The sequence below is a fragment of the Camelus ferus genome, chromosome 16 (assembly GCF_009834535.1).
Source record: "Camelus ferus isolate YT-003-E chromosome 16, BCGSAC_Cfer_1.0, whole genome shotgun sequence".
In the NCBI taxonomy this organism is placed as follows: Eukaryota; Metazoa; Chordata; class Mammalia; order Artiodactyla; family Camelidae; genus Camelus; species Camelus ferus.
The window spans coordinates 35339860-35362815 of NC_045711.1; the positions used below are offsets into that span (position 1 = coordinate 35339860).

Genomic DNA, 22956 nt, shown 5'->3' on the forward strand with positions numbered 1-22956 from the left:
TCAGAGAGATTGGACACTAAATCCATATGGGGCCTCAGCAAACGTGAGGTAAAAGATATATTTGGGGTAGGAGGAAATAAACAAGGTGGTTAAAAACTTATGTCATTTAGAGGAAATGTAAGCCACATAAAACATACAAGAAGATTTTTAGATACACATCTACTAACTGAAACAAAATCATAATTTCTGCACAGAAGAACCCCCCTGATTCTTTCCCTGAGAGCTGAAGAGGCCAGAGGGCTAATGGGTTTCTACACAGGAACAGCCAGGTCTAGAAACTTCTTAGGAGATGGGATCGCCTCCCTCCCATTTCGAGGACAACAGGGGACGGGCAGGCGGAGGGAGGGCGACGTACTTGCGGGTGTTCTCGTTCTTGAGCAGAGACTTGGCCTGCTGCTCACTGATGATGGTGGCCTTCACCTGGGGGGGGTTCATGTGCACGTTCAGCTTCCCGCCCACCAGCAGGCGCACAGTGGCTGCAAACTTGGTCTGGGTCTTCAGGACCTGAGGGGGCTGCTTCTCGATGATGAATGTGCTGCAGGCACACAAATGACCGGGTGCAGCCTCAGGGGACAGAGCTCTGGTCCCTCCCTCCCCACAGGGAGGCTGCCTCGCAGGGGGCTCAGCAGGAGAAGGAAGGGCACGTGGCACATGGCACAGCCCCCGATCCCTGGGAGGCCACTGCGAGTCGGGGAAGGTGGTGGGAGGGGAGGCAGCGAAATGAACTCAGCGGCTGAAACGGGCTGCAGGGGACAAGGGCAGCCCATGCAGTGTCCACGAGAGACACCGGGCAAGGTCAACATCCAGAGGCCATAGCAACAGGGGATGGAGGGGGATGGGATGAGAGTGCGAGGCAGAGAGACAGGATTCAAGTGGGAGCTCCCTGTCCACAAAGACCCTGCTGCCCCACCCAGGCCAACTGGGGCGCTGGGCGTGGCCAAGAGGCAGCCATCACCTGGTCACCAGGGCTGAGATGATGTCCGTGATGGTGGCGTTGACCTCAGCCAGCATCTCCTCCACTGGGCCGGGGATGGGCAGCTGCTGGCACAGGTGCTCAGCTCTGCGAATCTGCTGCCGGTTCTGCCAGATGATCTCCGCCAACTTCTCACACCTGCACGGGTGCCCCGAGGCCACCGGGAAGGACAATGGCTTCACTCCCACATCCCCCAGGCCAGAGGCGGGAAGGTTCCCAGGCTGGGGAGGAGGCCCAGACCCAGCTCCACCCCCAGGAAGCCTTGGCACCTTAGCCACCTCTCCTGTCCACCGGGCAGAGCAGAGCTGCCCCGCCTTCCAGAAGCACACAGGAGGAATGACCCTGACTTGGGTCCAATCAGCCTGAGCGCCACACTGCACATCAGGCCCTGCCCCACTCCCCGGTCCAGTGACTCCCCTCATGGGGACGTAGCCCAGGATCAGGGCACCAAAGTCCTTATCAGGACCCAGAAGCACCAGTGAAGTAAGACCTGCGCCAGGACAGAGGGAGCCGGCTGCACGTGTAAAGGCGGGAAGCAGAATAGCAGCTGTGGCACCACTCTGGGCCCTGCCCGCCTCCCCCACACCCATTACCAGGACTGTAGCACGTCCAGGCTGCCCTCGGGGGGCCCTCCGTTCCCGGCCAGCTGCTGCCGCCGCTTCCACTGGATCAGTTCGTCATCCAGAATGATGGTCTGCTGCTTCCGCAGCAGCTGCAGGGTCTTCTGGTGCTTCTCGGCCAGCTCCTGCAGGGCGGTGGGGACAGCAGGCCCTCCTGGGCTCCCAGAGAACAACCCTGCAGGCCCCCTCAGCAGGTGGGGCCCCTCCCCTCTCCCCCACGGCTCTGCCTCGAAGGCGTCTACAGGAGAGGACCTGGCCTCCTGTTCTCCTCCTGGCTCTCTCCCTCTCTGGGGTCACCAGGACAGCTTGGGATGTCACCTTTCTACCTGGGAGGAGAGGGACACAGAGCCACTCACCACGCGGTACTGCTGCAGCGTCTGGGCCTCGCGCTGCAGCCAGGCCTCCAGGGTCACCTGCTTCTGCTGGAGGGCCGTCTCCCGGCTCAGACGCTCCTGCGGGTTCAGCTGGGCCAGCTGGGCAAACTGAGCTAGAGGAGGGACAGACACCGCAACCATGATCTCCCACAGTCCAGCAGGAAGCCGGGCAAGACCCTCCAGGGACACATCTGACCAACGGCGAGTCGGGTTCTACAGCCAAGGGTGCCCAGAGGTGAGTGGGCACCGTTGCCTGGCCCCCCCAACTCTGAGCTCCTCTCCAGGAAATGGGGGGACGGAGGCCTGGGGTACAGCTGGCGAGGATCCTGCCCATGGCATCCCTTTCCCCACAGCCGTCCCACCCCACCCAGGGTCCAGCTTGGAGCCACACTGCCTGGTCCCAAGTGCGCCCTCGCCGTTCACCAGGGGGGAGAACTCGGGCAAAGCCCCTCCCTCTCCTATGCCTCAGTTTCCCCGTGGGTGAAACGGGAGAATCCCAGCGTCTGCCTCTGTGCCCGCCGTGAGGTTAAACAAGGGATGACACAGAAAACACTCCAGAAGCTGCCTGGCACGGGTACGCCCCAGGTGAGAGGCAGTCCTTATGCTTAATGGTTACAGGACGGGACTGAAGGGTGGCGGAGACCAGCAGCTTCGGCCCCAACCTCACACGGCAGAGCCTCGTCAGGAAGGCCCCGCTCCGCTGGCTTTGCCCCGACTCCCGGGCGCAGCAGCCTCTCCTCGGGAAGGAGGGGTCTGTCCTGGTGCTGAAGGTGCCTAACATGCCTGTCCAGGTTGGGCCACTGTGAGCTCAGCTGACCAACCGGGGGAAACAGAGGTGGGGAGAGGGACCAAGGCCCACTGGGGACACAAAAGCAGCAAAATGCTCTCAGGAGAGGAGGTAGCTTCTCTCCACACCAGCTGTTGGGAATCTCATCAATGGCAGGAATAAGGCAATGAGGCCTCGCTGACTCCCTTTTCAAAAAATCTGTTATGAAATACTTAAGACACAGGGAAGTAGAAAGGATGATACCAGGAACACCTGTGTGTCAATAATCCAGCTTAAGAAATCAAATATCCCCACAGTCCAAGCACCTGTACACCCTCCCCTGCTTGCAGACCCACCCCTCCCTCCAAAGGTAAGCACTATCCTGGATGCTGGGATTCCTACCCCGGCCACTAGCCTTTCTGAACATCCCAGTGTTCTCCCTGGGGCTGATTCAAGAAGCGTGAGCGTCAGCACGTCTTGGTCAAGTTCCTGGCAGGCCTCTGAGGGCCATGTCACACTGACCTTGGCCCTGCCCCCGTGGACGCACACTCTGGGACAGACTAAAGCAGCTCTGGACAGCCAGGAAAGCCCAGAACTGAAGAGAACTGAGAAACACGGTTCCATAAAGACTGCAGGGGACTGAGCAGGAAGAGTACTGTCCAGGCAAGGAACGCAGCAGAATAACCTGGACGGCCACCTCAGAATCCTGCCACCCGCAGGGAGGAGGTGGTGATCCCGACACCCGGGCCCGACCTCCCTGTGCAAGCGAACCACTTAGGTCTCTCCTGGCAATCTGCACAAGTTCTGGGAGGGACGCCAGAAAACGTGAGCCAATTGTCTGCTCCACTGGAGGGAGCTGAGACTTCCCTTGCGCAAACAGATCAATAGTCTGCGTTTCTGATGGGTGCACTTGATAAATGAGACTGAGCTGACACTGCACGTTGGATACAAACCCAGCCAGAATCCAAACCCAAACGCACAAATAGGAAACAGAAGACCCAAGGACAGGATCATCAGTACTGTCAACCAGTCACAGGCCTTGGGTAGAAATAACAACTGAAACCTCCTGTTCCCTAATCTAGGAAGAGGGCTGTCCTTTCTCTTAGGTCAATCTGGGGTGGATTCAGATGGGAGAAAGATGTGCTAGAATCATTCCCCCAATTTACTCAACACCTGCTATGACTCAGGCAACGTGCTAGTCTGAGAGTACAGAAATAAGAGACACAGTTCCTTCTCAAAGAATTTATATTCTAGGGGGAAAGACAAGAGTTAATTAATAATATCAATGTAGTTCTAAAATCAAGCCCACATGCACGGTACTAGAGGAGCACATGGTATGTGTAGGCTTGTGTATTTGTGTGGCTGGTTAAGCAAAGGCTTCTCTGAGGTTTTGAGCTGGGCTTGCAAGCTGGGAGCAGAGACTACAGATATATCTGGCTCCTCTACTGTGCTTCAATATATTTCACTTTGCAAATATTGCTTTTTTTTTTTTTTTAACAGATTGAAGGCTTGCAGCAACCCTGTGTCAAGCAAGTCTCTCAGTCCCTTTTTCCCAGCACCTCTTTTCTCTTTTTCATATATTGATAATTCTCACAATATTTCAACCTTTTCCATTATTATTATATTTATTGTAGTGACTTGTGATCAGTGATGTTCAATGTTACTACTACAACTTGCTGGCAGCTCAGATGATGGCTAGCTCATTTTTTAGCAATAAAGTATTGTTTAATTAAGACAAGTACATGGTTTTTTTTAAGACATAACGCTATTGCATACTTAACAGACTACAGTGTAGTGTAAACATAACTTTTATATGTACTGAGAAACCCCGAAATTCATGACTAGCTTTACTGAAATATTCGCTTTACTGTGGTGGACTAGAACTGAACCTGTAGTGTCTCCTAGGCAGGCCTGTATTAAAGTTACACTGCCAGACTCTGTAAGGTCAACAGGGGGCACTGGTGGGGCTCAATATCATTAAGACTGATTCTGAAGTTCTCTGTACCAAGTACCTGTAGGATTTATACCACGAAGGAAAACCTTTGTAATGGCTGAGATATCCTACGTGCTCTGCCCCAGGACAGTCTCTCTGCACAGAACAACATAAAAAGCTGTGAAACACAGCCCCCTGGCCCTTACACTGTCCCTGCTTAGAAAATTTAATATTTCAATTAAGCAGTATTTATAAAATGCCTGCCATATACAAAGTGCTGTCTGATACTGTCTGCTTAGTCTGTGCGCTCCTTCCTGCAAGAGGAAATGCTTTCCACCAGACCAGCAGCTCCCCGGGTATGGGAAGCCCAGGTGGGACACCATGCTCTCCAAGGACAAGCACCTGTCTTCTTCCCTTCCAAAGCCTCAACCTCCCAGCACTGTCTTCAATGCAAATGATTCTCTGCTACTCCAGAGAGAGGTAAATGCCTCTTGAGTGGAGGACTGGTTCTCTTCCTATCCAACCAGCTTCTTTCTTGTCCTCCCTCTCGTCCTCCAGACATGCACTGCCCTCCTACGCCGGCCTTACCCTGGATCCTCAGGCTCTCTTGATATTGGATGATGAAGTACTCTTGAGTCTGCTGCAGCTTCTTCAACTCATTCTCTGTGTCCTGCGTGACCAGTCGCAGCTCCTCAAATGTCTGGTTGATCTGAAGGTGTTTCTGGGACATGGTATCAGCGAGACTTCCAGCCGGAGAAGTACCCTGGAGACAGATCAGGCAGCGGTGAGCTGGTGGCGAGGATGGGAGAAAGCCTTGGGCCTTAGTCCCAAGGGAGAGCTGATGCTCGCACCTGTAACTGGGTTGAGATGCCACAAGCTAAACTTTGAGGCAGAGAATTGAAAATGTTATTTGTGAGGGTTGCGGTATTATGAGAAAAGAGGAGCAACAGGTGACTCAGCAGACGGTGGCACCTTCATAAAACATTGTAGCAACTTCTATCACAGTTCTGGCTTCCACCAGAGTATCCCACTCCGGGTCCACCTGAATTCTCTCTGGAGAGGCTAGAACCCAACACATCCTAGGAGTTACCTGGGTTTTCCTACTAACGATGATGACCCCTCATTTTAGTCGTTCACTGATCGGATACCACGTCTGTGCCGGGTGCTGAGGACACAGTGGGGGACAAGACTGTGTGAACGCACATCATCTGTGTCCTCCCTCAAGACCTTGTGACAGAGGGGAGAGGATGAACCTCTCACAGGCAGTGTCCCCAAATGAAGACCCCACTGGAGACTCCAAATGCAGTTACAGGGGAGGCTTCAACAAGGACTTTGTGGATCCAGACACTGAACTGGCCCGGTCTGATCCTTTCCTTCAATATCTGGTTGAGAGGGAGGGTGAGCAGAAGTTGTTCCTAAGTAGCCTCACCTGAACAGAAGCATGTCTCTCCTCAGACATTGGGGTTAAATTATTTTGCACTAGTTCACACGGTTTTGTGGCTGTGATCCCAGCAAGTTACCAATCAGTTAACATCAGAGACTAATCTCTATTTCCTCTGTGCCCTTTAGGACAATGCTCTGTTTATAGTGACACCAATATTGTACACTGAGTCATCCTGGCAAAGCTGGGTCCAGAAAGAGCTGGTCAAGAAAGGACTTCCCAGTTCCTCTCCCCATACTGATGGGACACTCACATTGTTGGCTTCTCGGACCAGCCTCTGTTCATTGTACAGGATGTGGCGGATGCAGCGGACAAGCTCCATGGGGCAGCGGTCATAGGTGTTCTGAAAGAATCCAACAGCAGACATTACTCTGTTCCATTCCATGCTATGGGATTGAACCTTACCTCAGAGCAGGGGCCAGATCTTATGACGGAGGAGACTCCTGGAGACACAATGCTGTAATCATGAGAAAAGCTGCTCCTCCAATGCCACATTGTGGGAAACCCAACTGCAGCAAGAAGGTAAAATTATTTTATTTCTTGCCTCTTAATTTGCCTAAAGTAAGGATGCCATGCTTGGAAACAGGATAAATTTCAAAAAGGCTATATTAGAGGAGAAACTGGACACTACCTTGACTGGGCAATCAAAAAACTACTAGCACCAATGAGGGTAAGATGGACATTGCACGTCTCTGGATGTGAAACCTTGAGACGGACACATTACTTATTGAGAATTCTGATCAGCAACTTGTAACCTGAATCTAATCACGAGGAAGCGTCATAAAACCCCAAATAAGGTTCATTTTATCTTTAAAAAACAGAGGAGCTGAACTATTTTAAAATGTCAATGTAATGAAATGAAGGAAAGTTGACAAATAATTCTGTATTAAAGGAGACTAACAAGACATAATAACTAGATGCATAATAACTAGATAACTTGACCTGGATCCTGGACTGGAGGGGAAAATGCCCTAAAGGGCATTGTCAGTTGACAAAATGGAAATATAGATATAAGATTACCTAAAAGTGTTGTATTGATGTTCAATTTCCTGAGGTTGATAACTGTACTATAACACATAAGAGAAGATTCCCATCCTTAGAAAATACAAACTGAAGTGCGTAGGGGCAAAGGGACATGATGTATGCAATTTACTCTCAAGTGATGAAAAAGTGTGTGTGTAGAATGTGATGAAGCAACTGTTAACAACAGGTGACTTGGAGCATATATAGGGGTTGTTTTGAATCAATCTTGCAACTGTCTATAAATCTGAAATTACTTGCAAAGAAAAAGTTTTAAAAAGGCAGCTACAACCACAAAACCAAATAATTAAGAACTTCATACATGTCACATGTGACTCAACGACGCTGGGTTGAAAAAGGGAAAGAAAATCTCTACTGGCAGAACTAAATGAAGGAAACGACCCTGTAGGAAAGTGAATGAAGCGTGGCCCTGAACCCATGCCCACCTGGGGCTGCATGGCCGGGAGCCCTCACCCACCTGGAGCTGCGTGGCCGGCAGCCCTCACCCACCTGGGGCTGCGTGGCCGGCAGCCCTCACCCACCTGGGGCTGCGTGGCCGGGAGCCCACACCCACCTGGAGCTGCGTGGCGTAGTGCCCCAGCTTGATCTTCAGTAAGAACCCATCTTCCCCCACTTGGTGCTCCGCCTTCTTCTGCAGCTCCTGCACCAGGCCCTCCAGGAGCTGGGTGGCCTTAATGTTCTCCTGTGGATTATCAAGATCTATTGAGTCCCTAGGGGAAAAAAATTACATACATATGTATACATACACACACACGAACCTGTATAAATGCAGCCTCAATGCATCACACTTTTTCTTTGGCTAAAGTGATTTCTTTATAATGCTCACTGCAAATTTTCAGAAACATTCTAATTTAAATTGACTAGATACCTACATTAACCTATTCCTAATGCACTAATTACCTTAGTGGAATGGACAGTATATTTTCTTTTCCTCTTTCTTTGCAATGTACTGGCCTTTCTCCTTTCTCCGACTGACTTGCTCTGGTGCTTATACTATCTGCTTCTAGGAATGAAGGGAAAAGGAAAGTGCTTTGTGTACTCTGAAGGAAATAAGGACTCTGATAATTTCCTATTTATAGTTACCCCCTCAAGGGTGTAAGGGGGCACAGGGTCAAGAATGTGCTACATGTTTTTTCCAGCCTCAACTAGTTCTATGTGTTGCTAACTTCACACAGAATGTTTCTTAAGAAAAGACAGGTGAAACAACATTTATTGTTATTTCTAAGGAACCCTGGAAATGGGATATTAAGACAGAAGATGCCCACAAGTATTTAGACAAGTTAGACATTTACATCACTTGTTGTGGATTTGGGACATATAAGTAATGCTTACATGAACCAGAGAAATGAACCAATGAACCAGAGAAGCCACTCTATGAACTTCGTATTAATTAAAAGCCATTTAACTGGTGTCAGGGGTTGGATGGTCTCCCTCCCTTCCTTGCCCCACTCTTCCCTCCACTCCCTAACTCTCTCTTGCTTTTTAAAAACAACTTAGGCAACAATTGCTATTGGGCAGTACTAAATTACTTAACTCAGCTCACTGAAGAAACCAAACAGCTGTCAGATTGAAATAACATTCATCACTGCTGGTGGGTCTGGAGCCAAACAAGAGATCTGGTAGTAGCTAAGAAGCTCATCATCTCTAAAATACCCATGAAGTCAGTAAGCAACTAATTTCAAACAGGCACAAACAGGTATACCAAACCATTGATAATTCATATCATCAAATAATATGCTCAAATCTGCACTTTGGAGAAGGCAGTATAGAAAACCAAGCTTTAAATATCCATGTGCTATGTACTAAATAAAATATGTCTAAATAAAAGCCTGGAAAGAATGAAGGCAGCCCTGCACCTCAGTTTTGACTGGCAATAATGTTCCTGGTTGGAAAAACCCACTCTTAAGAAGAGCCAGTCTCTGAGCAAAACTCATGGAAACCAAGCACTACTGGTTCTTGTACTTGAAAATTTAATTCTCTACTAAAACAGACAAACAAAAAAATCTTCCAAGCTTAAACACGAAGAACTGAAGATATTTTAATTAAAATATTTATATTCTTAAGAAAACCAAAACTAAATAAAATTCAGGTTTTCCTTATTATCAAGTCTTTCAACATTCGTTCAGTAAGAAGACTGCATGGGAAATCTACTACATGAAATTTTGGATCAACAGAAACTTCCTACTAATGTTTTTCTGAACTTTCCAAATCTGTGAAATACAAAAGAAAATGAAAAGGAAATGGAAAAGCACTAAACAAGGTACAGCTGACATGCTCAAATCTAGCTCCTTTTTTTTCTCACTTAATTACATGAGGCTGAGTTTTTTTAATTGCCTAGAAAATTGCCTTCCTTTGGTGCTCTCCAGTGTTTGAACAGAAATCTGCTACTAACGATCGCAATTATCCCAAGGCAACATTACTGACAGGCATACAGCTCTCCTCAAACAGTGGCATAAAGGTTTCTCCAGGGCTTTGTCAAAGAGGAACCCCACTTTCCTGGCCACGATGTGGAGGCCTGAAGTATCTGACGAATATGTCAGATCAGCTGGAGACTGGTAACCAACCAACTGGTGCCTAGGCCCTGGTATGCAAGAATGTTGTTGATTAAAAAGCCCTGTTGTCAATCTACTGCACTGTACTGAATCTAAAAGAATTTAAAACAATTTTCCCCTTGGGTATATAAACAGTAATTTGGGAAACAAGAAAAATAAACATGCTTGTTAAATCTACCACCAAGACATAATTATTGTTAACATTTAGGTGTGCTTTTTTTTTTTTTTTTTTGAGGTGGGGGAATTAGGTTTATTTATTTTTTAATGGCAGTTCTGGGGATGGAACCCAGGACTTTGTTCATGCTAAACACGTACTCTACCACTAAGCTATCCCCTCCCCTACCTTGTACTGTCCTTTAGTCTTTGTGTATATATATTACATATACATACGAAAGCACCAAAGTGTCTGTTGTTTAGTCTGTTAACGATACACTTTATTACATTTTATGCATACCCATACCTTACCTGCATCATCAAGCACTAAATTCTTTGTGGACAAGAGCCTCAATGTTTTCATATGAACTCTACTACCTACAACACTGCTTGGCACTCAGAACATATCTGTTAACTGTTCTTTATTAGCAGCAATACTCTAATGCTTTCAGCCAGAATTTACTATTAAAGGAAGCAAATCTAATTTTCAAAAACCTCAACAGTTATTCCACCCTCCTAAAATTTAAGATGGGGTTCAATATCTTTTCATGGGTCAGATAATTTTCTTTCTTAAGTGTACAACTTATAGAGTCTTCATTATGTCATCTTTCCAATCAAACTCCAATATACTTGTGCTTCACAAAATATGATGGAAAAAACTTTGTTCACTTACCAAGCTTGGCTTTCAATCCACTGAGATAAATAATGCCGCACTTCGATGGGGAAATGCTGACCATACAAAGCTTGCATTTGATGAAGGGCATCTCCTTGGAGCTGCTGGGCTTGTATCCACACAGCCATGGTTTATAATCTGTTAAATAAACAATCAGTGGTTTGGGTGTTTTTTTTCCCCCTTCCCCTTTTAAATTCACCAGAGTAAATATTCAGTACTAAAGGCCAGAGATAAAGGCATTTAAGCCCTTTCAGTAGACGAAAGATCAGTACTCCTGAATTGAATTTTAGCCTTAAAATGTTTTCAAAACGTAGCCATTCAATGTGGCCACTGAAATGGCGATGTAACTGGGTATATAACTGGGTCTATGAAGTTCTGGCTGTAAAATACATTGAAGTCCCACAAGCAAAAGTACGAACCCAGGATTCAGGGAAGAACTGCCTATAGCTTTGATACAGACATATTCTTTCTTTTCTTTTGTTCCAACATGAAGCAACAGTAAGCAGCATTTCAGCAGTAATGACAAAGAAGCAGCACAGGAATTAAAAAAAAAAATCACTTGTTTTAGATTTGGTATTCTGACTTTTAAGAAATGCAATAAATACATTGCCATTCTGAAAAAGACCTAGTAAAAGAAAAGTGAAAATATCTAAAGCATGGATTGAACCCTATGTATTATCACTGTTTACCTAAGCAGTAATGATCTGCACATAAAGGGCACAGATTTATCTGGAAAAATAACCCCAAGGTTCACCTTCTGAGTTACCAATAAGGAACTTATGAAGCAATGTTCTGTTAAAATTATAGCATTTAAAAATCTTTCAGACATAAAAACAATACACTGCAGCTAAGACTTAGAAAGAAGAACCATTATATTCCAATAGTGGGTAGTTTTTAAAAACACACCCTTGATTTCAGAAAAACAATTTTATACAACTACCGTAATGCTTTCTCAGGCTCACCAGAGAGTTTTTAATTCATTTGGCTAAAACTCTCCGGGATTAGCCACATTGGGACATCAACATTACTTTCATGTACACTAAAACTGAATCGTGCTCTAACACTGTGATCCATAATGTGGAATTTGGTATAAGACAGGGCTATCTTGAATCCTGTCCAAAACGATTTGGCTACTGATTTGCACAAGTCTCCCAAGAACTGTGTCATAGTTAAGGTCCGGGTGAATCACACCTTGATTTTGTTGAATACCAGAGACCACACAAGTGTATTAGGAAACAAAAATCCCTTCTCTGAGTCGTAGTTGTCCGATCGCATAACACAGAGCTATTTATGGGACAAGTTAGTTAGCCAACAATGACGTGCAGAGTGGGTGCCAGTTACCTATTTTAGATTTGTGCTATGCTATAGAACACTTGAGCAGTGTACAATTTTATTTAGGGCTTTTGAGCATTAAGGCTGGGATCACTGTAAGATCACCCAAGACATCAAATTTCATTGTCTGAGAGTTTACCAGGAGAAAGACTTAGATAAAAGAGCTCTCCCCAGAAGTAATCCCACAACACAATCAAACATCTGGAAGACATTTAATTGTATAATATAATCTTTAATCAGATGATTCATATCCCAAGAGCCAGAAAATTGGAACAGATACCAAAGCATGTTTTTTAGACAAAAGGTAAAGGGACGTATTGGGAATGGATGAACATGCTTAGGCGTTTAATACAGGCAAGAATGATAAAGGAATGAAGAAAAGAATTCAGGTATTAATCTCTTTTAGTGGTAAGGAACTGGAAAGAAGAAGGACCTTGCCATAGCTCTCTTAATGAACACGTGAGTGGTACCAATAGATACAAAAATCATCTTGCATCCTGCGTTCATTAACTGAACTGACCCAAGAGGCAAAAGAAGGAAAATTGTGGGAAAACGTTTATCTCCTCAGAGACTCCTCAGTCTATCCAAATAAAATAGTATTCCTTTCACTCTCTATCCTCTCAGTCTGCTTTATTTTTCTTGGTATCATTTATCACTTCCTGACATTTATCATATATTTGTTAACTGACTTCCCACCGGGGTGAAACCACCACAAACACGATGACTTTGTTTTGTTTGTTGCTCTTTCTCTTGGGCCTAGAACTGTGCCTGGCACATAAGCATTCAGTAAATTTACTGTTGTTGAAGAAATAAATGTATATACACAATTTGGTCAAATCTATCAGGTCTCTTCAAAATCTTATGGAACAAGGTATCAGATGAAATACCAAGTCAGGAAAATGAAACAGGTTTTAGGACTTGGATGTCTGTATTAAAAATGGCCTATCTGTTCCTTAGTAACATATGGCCCAATTTGTAATTTTCCCTTTAAGTTTTTGTTCATTTGTTTCTGTCTGTCTTCCCCACTGAACTCCAAGACTAGTTAAGTGAGGGAGCACGTCTGTTCACCACTTGTCCCTAGTGCCTACAATGGTGGCTTGCCATGTGAGTAGTCAATAAACATTTGCTATGTGAATAAATACATATCAAATATTTGGTAAGTATCTCATATGTCCTGCTGGCTGAGCATATTCCAGTAATCTATTATCGTTTTAAGAAAGAAATACTATGGTGATATGCCACATAGGGGTACAACATAAATATCACACTATTTTGTCAAGTTTTATATTAGTTCCTAGTTTTTATCAGAGTGGAATGCTGAACTCTCAGAATTTTTCAGAATATTTTTATGGTTCTAAATATGAACATGTAATAATAGTTATTTTCTAAAATGCCATTTGAAAGATAATAGCTGGTAAATAAGGTGGTAACCACCTTATTTTGATAAATACAATCTACTTTCACTACAAATAAATGCTTTGATAGAGCTGGCAAGTAGATTTTGCTTACCGCCAGTCAAAAATGTAAAATAAGAGGGGAGGGTATAGCTCAAGTGATAGAGAGCATACTTAACATGCATGAGGTCCTGGGTTCAATCCCCAGTACCTCCTCCAAAAATAAACAAATAAATAAATAAATAAGCCTAATCTCCCTCCCCCCTGCAAAAATGTAAAACAAAAGTACACTAAATAGTACAGAGTCATTTTTATTTTATTTTTTAACTAAGAGTTACACACACATGGAATATGAGATGATTTAGAGATTATCATGTAACGATTTAAAATATGCAGTTTAGAAAAAAGCTACTTCCTCCCCTCAACTGTATCAATAAAACTTAGAATCCTTCTAAGTAGTACTTTTCTTCATACATGTCAAAACTTCACACAAGTCATACATTCATTATTAGCCTAAGCCTACACCTGGTATAAGCTGACACCTGTCCTTGCTCGCTAGCACTTACCCAGCCCACGAAGGCTACCCCACGTACGCAGTGAATGCACCTCTGTCCTCAGTACTCTCTCTTCTGCTTATTTACAGGCAACTCCATCTTCAATGCATGATGTTCTGACAAGGGAAGTGGTTTGTATCTTTGGTAAATCATCACAGGGGCTTCTCTAAAGACTGGGAAATGGATTCACAATCTTATTTTTAGCCAAAGATGAGAACTATTCGAGCTTTGCTTGGTTGCACTCTTACTGTTCATAAGCATTCCAAAAAAACCAAAACAACCTTGGATGCAGAATCTGGTACTTTCTGAAACCATAAGGTATCTACATTGACCTCATATATCTGGATCTATCATAGGAGTTCCAAATGAAGCAGACCCTCAGGCACTTGAGAAAAAGGGTTTCAAAGTCTAATAGCTCATAATGTTACAGGCTTATTAAAAACCATAGAAATGAATATCTCTTAGCACAATTAAGTGATATGAGTGGGTAGGATTTAGGGATAATTTTGTTCTAATAATTAGTACCTTTTAATTAGATGCTTTCCCTTTTAAAAGTAAAATATAAACCTTTGGGTTTGTTTTTTTTTTTAACCCACTCTCTCTGAAGACTTCTAGAACACTGCTGTCAAGGTCATGCCATAGCTAAACTGTCAGGGAGGAGAAGTAGAGGACATGGCAAGAGAAGGTTCCCAAAGCATATCTGCCAACTGTGAGGATGAATTCTAGCCCAGGATGGGAGTGGGGGGTTTTAAATGTGTGCAGGGATTTGGTTTGCTGGATTCACGTGTATAATTTAAAGCATTTTATTCTTATTCTTCATCCCATCCCAGGGCCAAAGTCTCTAAAATGCACTTCAAGTTTTGGAGATAATGGCAAACTCAGCAAAAGAGAGTTCTTCAAAAGATTTAATCTCTTAAACCTCAATGTGCCTCAGTTTCCTTATTTGTAAAATGGGAATAAAAATAATTCTTAAGTCTCTCACGGGGTTGTTGTAAGAATGAGTTAATATGTGTAAAAGCTTAAAACAGTGTCTGGCTCATAGTAAGTGCTTAATATTATTCTAACTCTTACAAACTTAAACTTCCAAAGGTGGCTTCCTTTTCCCCACTTGCACTGTTAACTCACTTCAATAAGCAACCTTTCCAAAGTCAGTCCTCCACAAAGAGCTCTTGCTATCAAACTTTCTCCTTAACCCATGTCTTGCTGTATAAACTTTACCTTTCTTTTAAAAGATGGTATTCCTATTTCTTATTTAATTTCACTGGTACCAGGACTTCCACAGATGAGAACTGATGGAGAGTGGTGGTAAGGCCCTGGGAGAACTGTTCCCTCACTTCTGAAGGAGAGCATTAAGGATTGTGAAGGGCAGTGTAAGGAGAGCAAGGCTGCCATAAGAACACTAAACTCCAGGAAAGAACATCCACCTAGATGTGCTTTTCCGGCAGAGAAGCCTAGGCCAGCAGGGAGCCGTGCCTTTTCCTACTCCTTCCAAGGACATATCTTACTTCTAATAATTAAGTATGAATACTTTGATTCATCTAATCAATAAATTCCAGAAATAAGAATGAAAAATGAATTAAAATAACATTTATTAGTGTTTTTATCCACCATCCAGATTTATTATTTAATGTCATTCGCTATCATTTACTGAACACTTACACTATTTTATTTATAACGATGAGTGCTTTTACAAATCTACTCCCACAAAAACCCTAGGACATAGGCCCTATTATTATTCCCACTTTATAGATGAAGAAGTTGAGGCTCAGCAAATTAAATAGGATTGTAAAATGGTGTAACAACTTTGGAAACCATCTGGAGGTTCTTCAAAAGGTTAAACACAGAGTTACCATATGATCCAGCAGTTCCACACCCAGGTAGATGCCTAAAAGAACTGAAAGCATAAGTCCATAGAAACTTGTACATAAATGTTCATAGTAGCATTATTCATGATAGACAAAAAGTAGAAACAACCGAAACGTCCATCAACAGATGAATGGATAATATGGGTATGAATAGAAAAATAAAAGATAAAATGGAATATTATTCAGCCATAAAAAGGCATGAATACTGATACAACATGAATAAACCTTAAAAACATGATGCTAAGTGAAAGAAGCTGGATATTAAAGGCCACATATTGCAAATTCCATTTATATGAAATGCCCAGGGTAGGCAAACCCATAGAGACAAAGTATATCGGTGGTCACCAAGGGCTGTGGGGATGGGCAGTGACTTTTTTTTTTTTAATTGGCTGTGACTTTTAATGGGTATGAGTTTCTTTCGAGAGTGAAATATTTGCCGCAGGCCCCACACTGCTGAGGGTACCATGTGGGCTGGATCTGAGCATCTGGCCCTAGTCTGTACTCAACCATTGCACCATGCTGCCTTTGTCTTGAGGACTTGTGGTAGTAGTTTGTCATATTATTTTTTGTACTTTTCTGCACGTTTCTTATATTTTATAACTTGAAACAAAATGAATAAGAAACTCAATAGCAATAGTAGGCTCTGATTTGGGCAAAGGCTTGGGCTAGCTGGCAGATGAAACAGAAGATATATAAACATTGCTTCTGATCTGAAAATTATAAGGCAAGGAACCAGGATTCCAAACTGTTAACCATATCAACACCTTTTAATGACTAAAGGACTCTGGAAAGAGGAAGTTCCCTGGTAGTGCTGACTACTTTACTGCCAATACACGTATTCAGTGGCGGTGATTACCTAATGGTAGGAACTTGGAGGAACAGAAAATTAATAGCAGCAATAAAGGATTAAGACCTTGTTCATATTAAAATAGGCCTAACATCAAGTAAGAAGGGTAGAGTAAAACTATCCCATCTAGAAGTAGGTCAATACCAGAGCCATCTGCTCTAAAAAAAAAAAAAAAAAAAAAACTAAACAAAAACTAAATACTACTTTATAAGTAATCAGGAAGGCAATTCTCTAACAAAATCAGATTATTAAACAGATGGGAAGAGAACAGAAAGAATAAAGGTACTTGGCTCACAAAGAAACAAACAAGGAAAAATTTGCCAGGCAACATAGGGATGATAATATTCTGGGAAGACAATCAGTCATAAATCTTTACATCACAGCCAAATCATTACATATTACTCTGGGAAGAGGGGGGAGGGAGGAAAGGGGAAGGAGGGAGAAGGGCCCCCTCGCACCACACTGGCTTGCAGCTTGAATGCATGTGTGTTACCATTATCTCTGTGTTGAAATCTATTAAGCAATTTGAACAACCCATTTGAGAAGAAGCTACATCAATAACATTTTCCAGACAATGAAAAATATTTACTACAGCCCACAATGACCTGCATTATGGAAAAGTAAAAATGATTTGAAATGAATGAAAAATGCCATGTAGCCCCATGTTAGCCTCAGAATTTCTCATGAAGGTTTATATCTGTACTCATTTTATACTGTTAATCAAGACCAACTCATCTTAGAATGCATCTCTTGAAAAGGTCGAATCTTTTAGCTCAGGAAATAGAAATTCCTAAGCTACTACAATATACCAAGTTTCTTTACCATTTAGATGAAAGATAATCCCTTCCTTACTGCTCTGAAGTTTTTTTTAACACCATTTATTAATAAATCTACATATGTTCCCAATATTTTCCTCATTAAAGTTCACAGCCTCCCTCTTACCACTGAGAATTACAGTATTGAGTTTCCACTTAGCACAGTTTGCTTTGAAGAGCACCTTGCACTAGGTCAATTTCCAGGAACAACCATTACTTAGACAGTATGATATACAATAGTGAGAAACTAGAAATAGACTATATGTCCAAAATAGGAGACTGGTTAAACTGTAACAATATTTTTTTGTATTTTTTAAATTGAAGCATAGTTGATTTACCACGTTGTATTAGTTTCAGGTATACAGCAAAGTGACTCAGTTATACATATACATATATATTCTTTTTCAGATTCTTTTCCATTATAGGTTATTATAAGATATTGAATATAGTTCCCTGTGTGGTACAGTAGGTCCTTGTTGTTTATCTATTTTATATACAGTAGTGTGTATATGTTAATCCCAAACTCCTAATTTACATCCCCCTACTCCCTTTCCCCTTTGGAAACCACTGTTTATTTTCTATATCTGTGAGTCTATTTCCAGTTTGTAAATAAGTTCATTTGTATTACTATTTTTAGATTCCACATATAAGTGGTATCATATGTTATTTGTCTTTCTCTGACTTACTTCACTTAATATGATAATCTCTAAGTCCATCTATGTTGCTGCAAATGGCATTATTTCATTCTTTTTATGGCTGAGTAGTATTCCATTGTGTGTGTGTGTGTGTGTGTGTGTGTGTACACCACAACTTCTTTATCCATTCATCTGTTGATGGACATTTAGGCTGCTTCCATGTCTTGGTTATTGCAAACAGTGCTGCTTATGAAAATTGGGGTGTGTGTATTGTTTTGAATTAGAGTTTCCTCCAGATATATGGCCAGGAGTGGGTCTGCTGGAGCATATGGTAACTCTATTTTTAGTTGTTTAAGGAACCTCCATACTGTTCTCCACAGTGGTACACCAATTTACATTCCCACCACAATGTAGGAAGGCAAACTATAACATATTAATCTTGTTTTTAATGATTTTTTTCTCTTTTTTTATGATGGGGAGGTAATTGGGTTTATTTATTTATATTTGGAGGAGGTACTGGGGATTGAACCCAGCACCTCGTGCATGCTAAGCATGCACTATACTGCTTGAGCTATACCCTCCTTCCCCTGTAACACATTAATCTGATGGAATACTGTGTAACAACTTAAATGAAATATAAAGGTTATGCTGAAATATAAAGTCATAGATACTTTTTTAAAGTGTAAATAAAAGAATATTAAATGGAAAGTGTATACAATATGTATGCTAGAGGACTCACATAAGAGAAAGGTCAAAGAGAACTATAAACAGCTGTTACATTTAGGTGAAATTTTGATACAATTTTTTGGTAAAGTTTCCTGATTTATTAAATTTTGTTTAAAATGTAAAGCTTGAAATATAAATTTAATAATCATGGGCAACTGGTACTACCCATTATCCCACAGGAATCAAGCATGAAGGGACATGCAAAAGACACAGGAAGAAGTATTTCCCAACATGACAGTATCCAGGTTATGGCATTCTCTTACAAATTAGGTAGTCTTTATTTAAGTCAGGCATGAAATAGTTACAAATATTTTTTTAAATGTAATTCTGTCATTTTCAAATATACAGCAACTTAATAAGTGATTTCAAGTAATGGTTCAAGACTATTAATAACTAAGATTAATTTGTAATTTTGACATCTATTTATATTTTACTTAAATCCTTTAAAATGCCTTGTACTCAATAACTTCATATGATTCTTTTATTTAATAAACCCTTCTCCACTATAAAAATAAATAGCATAAAAATATTTTTTCAAGAATTTTTTTGAAGTCCAGAAGAAACAAAAAGTGTTTATGTGGAAGAATATGAAAAAGGAGTAACAAAATTTTGGTAATTTTTGAACTTGAGTGATAAATCTATGGAAATTCATTGTATATTATTTGCACTTATTTTGTGAGTGTCTGAAAATGTTCATTATCAAAAAGTTCAGAATATCAAAATTTTTTAAAAAGTAAACTAGAAGTAGACCAGGTTGAATGTGAGTGATCTCAGAGGTAGCAGAGTTTGAATTTAGGAGGTTTAATTGTGATTTCTGAAAAAAAAAAAAAAAAAAACGTGGAAAAGAAAAAAGAATATTTGAGAAAGTCATATTTCAAGACAAGAAACAACATATACTTATTAGATTCATGTCTGGCTCTTTTTCATCTTTGACATGAGTAAGCAACTGTCCCTGCAACCAACTGTAAACAGAATGAAATACACAGAAAACCACTCCCAGCAGTGCAATAATTCCTTTTTTTAAACTATGTTTCTCTTACCCCTAATGACACACCTGGACACAACTGGCCTAGCTGAAGGCCCTTGATAGTTCAAGGATAGCAATTCAAGGCCTCCAGAAGGCTACAGTTACAAGATCAGCTCCCAGTAAGCCTCAACCATTTGGTTCCTAACTCTGCTCCTATTCAAAGGCCAGCTGAACTGGGGGGAAATCTGGTTTTCCAGATGTCAACTTACTTTGTGCCAAGAACCTACACCTAAAGCCAAAGCAAGGTTTGCACTCTCTTTGGGATTTTTCACTATCTCAGGAAGGTTGAACAGATCACGCCAGGCAGGTACCAAGAACAGAAAAGCAGCTCTGCAGGGCCACCCTGCTGAGGAAAACCCCAGATCATTTTCCCGAGGTGCCTCTCTACATTGTTTATGTACATCAACACTAACGCTCACCCAACAATCTTTACTATTAGCAGTATATCTAGGAGAGAGGCCAGTAATACACTGGAAGGCGCACCTATCCACTGAACCCAAAATAATGCAGAAGAATATGGTATTTTGCCCCCTTTTCAGGTAGCTGTGTTCTCTGTATTCACCAAATCATAATTAACTTCATTTTTGCTTACAGTTACTTGAGTATAAGTCCTTTCAAAAAACAAAAACAAACAAACATGAACCTAAATATGTTTTGGTTAAAATAATGGAAAACTAAAATCTCTTATTTTACAAGAGAAATGCCTCATCAGGTAGTTCCTTTGCCTGCTCACTGGAGGATACTCCAATTTTGAAGCCCACTTGCAGCTTTCTGAAGAAAATGTAAACGTGTGGGGTACAATCCTCACTGTGTCTAAGTAAAACAAGTCCAGCAGGAAATGTGGGTCCTTTCCAATGGGTAGCAGGTGTAATAAGAAGTTAGTAAGTCTAATTCTGAGGTGAAATGACATTTAAATAAGAGCTCATATCTTAGAAAATAAAAATGTTTGGCCTTTCAGGAAAAAAGATGATCTAGTATAAGAAACAGTACTGATACCAGGACAGTCAACAACATTAAGATTAATTAGGCCGCCCCCCTCTCTCCCTCTTCAGAGATGGCCCGGCCCGCACTCTGTCTATGGAGTGTGTACCTACTTTTAATCTGAGCACCCAACCCCCATACCTCACGGCCTTTCTCTTGCCTTTCAAAGTATCTCTCTGAATAAATCTACCTTCACTCAAAAAAAAAAAAAAGATTAATTAAAACTGCACACAGAATAACTGCCCGTAGCATTAACACTGAGACTGCAATAAATTACAATTACTTTTGCTAAAACAAACTACTTTCTCTGGAAAAAGATATTCTCTCACTATCTATCTACTGGGATATCTACACACAATTTAGTTCCATGAAATTCAGTACATGTTCCTCCAACACACAACAAATGCACTGACAGCCCCCCACCTCTCAACTAACAGCTTATGCCCCAAGACATCAGCCAGGATTACGGCAGAAGCCTTCTGTGTATGTGTTCTTTCACAGGCTGCCCTGTTACAGGAAGAAGCAAAGAGCAGCGATTTCCTTCCAAAAGGTCAGCTGCCTCAGACAGACCAAACAGAAAGCAGTTAATTCTTGCCAACTTCCCCTCCTGCTTCTGTAGCTAGTACGCAATAGCATTTGGTTTCCAGTAAAGCTCCAAAGAAAAACAAAACAAATGTGAGACCCAAAACCTACCCAATGCAGTGTCTCACTTGACCAAATTAAAGACAATAAGATCACATGGAGCTATATCATTTAAACAGCAGTGGAACCGTTAAGAACTACCAGATTTAATGTGGACTTAAACATGAGGAAAAGGACAGGACTGAAGCCATCCTAGGCTTTATACTAATGCTCCAGCAGTCTCCACCTAAAAATAAAATGGCATTTTGGCTATAGTAAATGTGGCAACATATAAGGTCCCTAGTTAACTGATACAAAAATAAATCTTTCGCTTTCCTCTTCTCAAACTAAAGTCAAATAGGTTGTCCAACATGCTAAGGCACTGGCTAGGTCTAAATTGTATAACTAAAAACAAAAAGGGGAAGAGGACAGAAAATATGATTTTAAATCTTCTTTAGGTAGTAATCCTGAACAGTAATAGAACAGTATTAAAGACTTCTCACCCTCAAAGAGACAATACAGCATTCTCACAAAGACTCCTTTAAATTAAGTGAGCACCTATGCATTCAGTCTTCCCAGAGGCAACAAAATCAGATCCTTTGAGTATAAAAGAGAAGGAGGAAAGAAAAATGAAGACTTAAGTTTTCTCAACCAGATCAGTTCCTGGCTTAGCTACCTACATGCAACTTACAAGAAAATGTGATGGGTCCTTTGGAAGGGCTCTTCCAGCCCGTCACAGAGCTCTATGTGGTTTCTAACTCGTTAGTTTCAGGTTGTGGTGGCAACAGAGACACAAGGCTTTTTGTGAGACATGCTCTTGTTCTAAAGATCCTAGGCTTTGATGATGGAGAGCATGCAACCCCACTCTGAGAATATCTCCTTTGAAATGAAGACAGTTTGGGGTTCAAGGAGGAACTTATTAGTTTGTTATATATGCTAAATTAACTACTGCTACCCACACTACAAACTGTTTCACATTGGAAACAAAACCAACTATTCAATTTACAAGACTTTCCTGTACTTAATCACCAAACTTGAAATAACAGCAAAGGAATTAGCATGAGAAAGGAGAATAATGGTAATGACAGTAACAGTAGTAATAATAAACATTCAAGGGGCCCTTAGCACCGCATGCGCTTTTGTGTGCACTTTATACTCATCCTCATTTAATCCTCATGACAGCCCATGAGGCAGTATGATTATTATTCCCATTCTATACAAGAGGAAATAGGCTTAAGAGTTAGAAAATTTGCCCAAAGTCCTGCAGCAAGTAAGTGAAGAAGCTGAGATTAACGCTAGGCTGTCCACCTCCTGGGCTCATGCTCTCAACCCCAGAGCTTTTCTTACTAAAAACCTCTCCTAACCAAATGAGTCTTCTTCTGACCATGACACCTGTGGTTTAAGATTGCTTTGTGATAAAAGCTACAAGGTGAATAAATAAAGTGCAACTCACAAATAAATACAAAAAAATTATTTGACAATCCAAAAACATTTTAAATGGGACTCTTTTCCCTAAAGGTCAGAGAACATCAAGATGACAAACCTTCAAACGTGACCAAAGGAAGCCATATTAGGGGTTTGGTGGTTCACCTTCACTCCTCTAAATCAATCAGAAATCAGCTAAAAGCTTTAG

General features: G+C 41.9%; 1 protein-coding gene across 4 annotated transcripts in view; it reads right to left on the reverse strand.

Moving 5' to 3' along the window:
- Positions 1-22956, reverse strand: part of STAT5B (signal transducer and activator of transcription 5B) — a 56294-nt gene that overhangs the window by 13150 nt on the left and 20188 nt on the right. For 3 of the 4 annotated variants that reach the window (XM_032457216.1, XM_032457217.1, XM_032457219.1), the window contains exons 2-9: positions 10527-10664; positions 7702-7858; positions 6361-6450; positions 5255-5429; positions 1950-2080; positions 1567-1718; positions 956-1111; positions 356-535 (exon numbers count right to left, since the gene is read on the reverse strand). In XM_032457216.1, the coding sequence (XP_032313107.1) occupies positions 356-535; positions 956-1111; positions 1567-1718; positions 1950-2080; positions 5255-5429; positions 6361-6450; positions 7702-7858; positions 10527-10654 (1169 nt within the window). In that variant the 5' untranslated portion in view covers positions 10655-10664. Of the gene's footprint in view, positions 1-355; positions 536-955; positions 1112-1566; positions 1719-1949; positions 2081-5254; positions 5430-6360; positions 6451-7701; positions 7859-10526; positions 10665-22956 lie in introns of those variants that run through there. The other variant, XM_032457218.1, reaches the window with a different exon arrangement.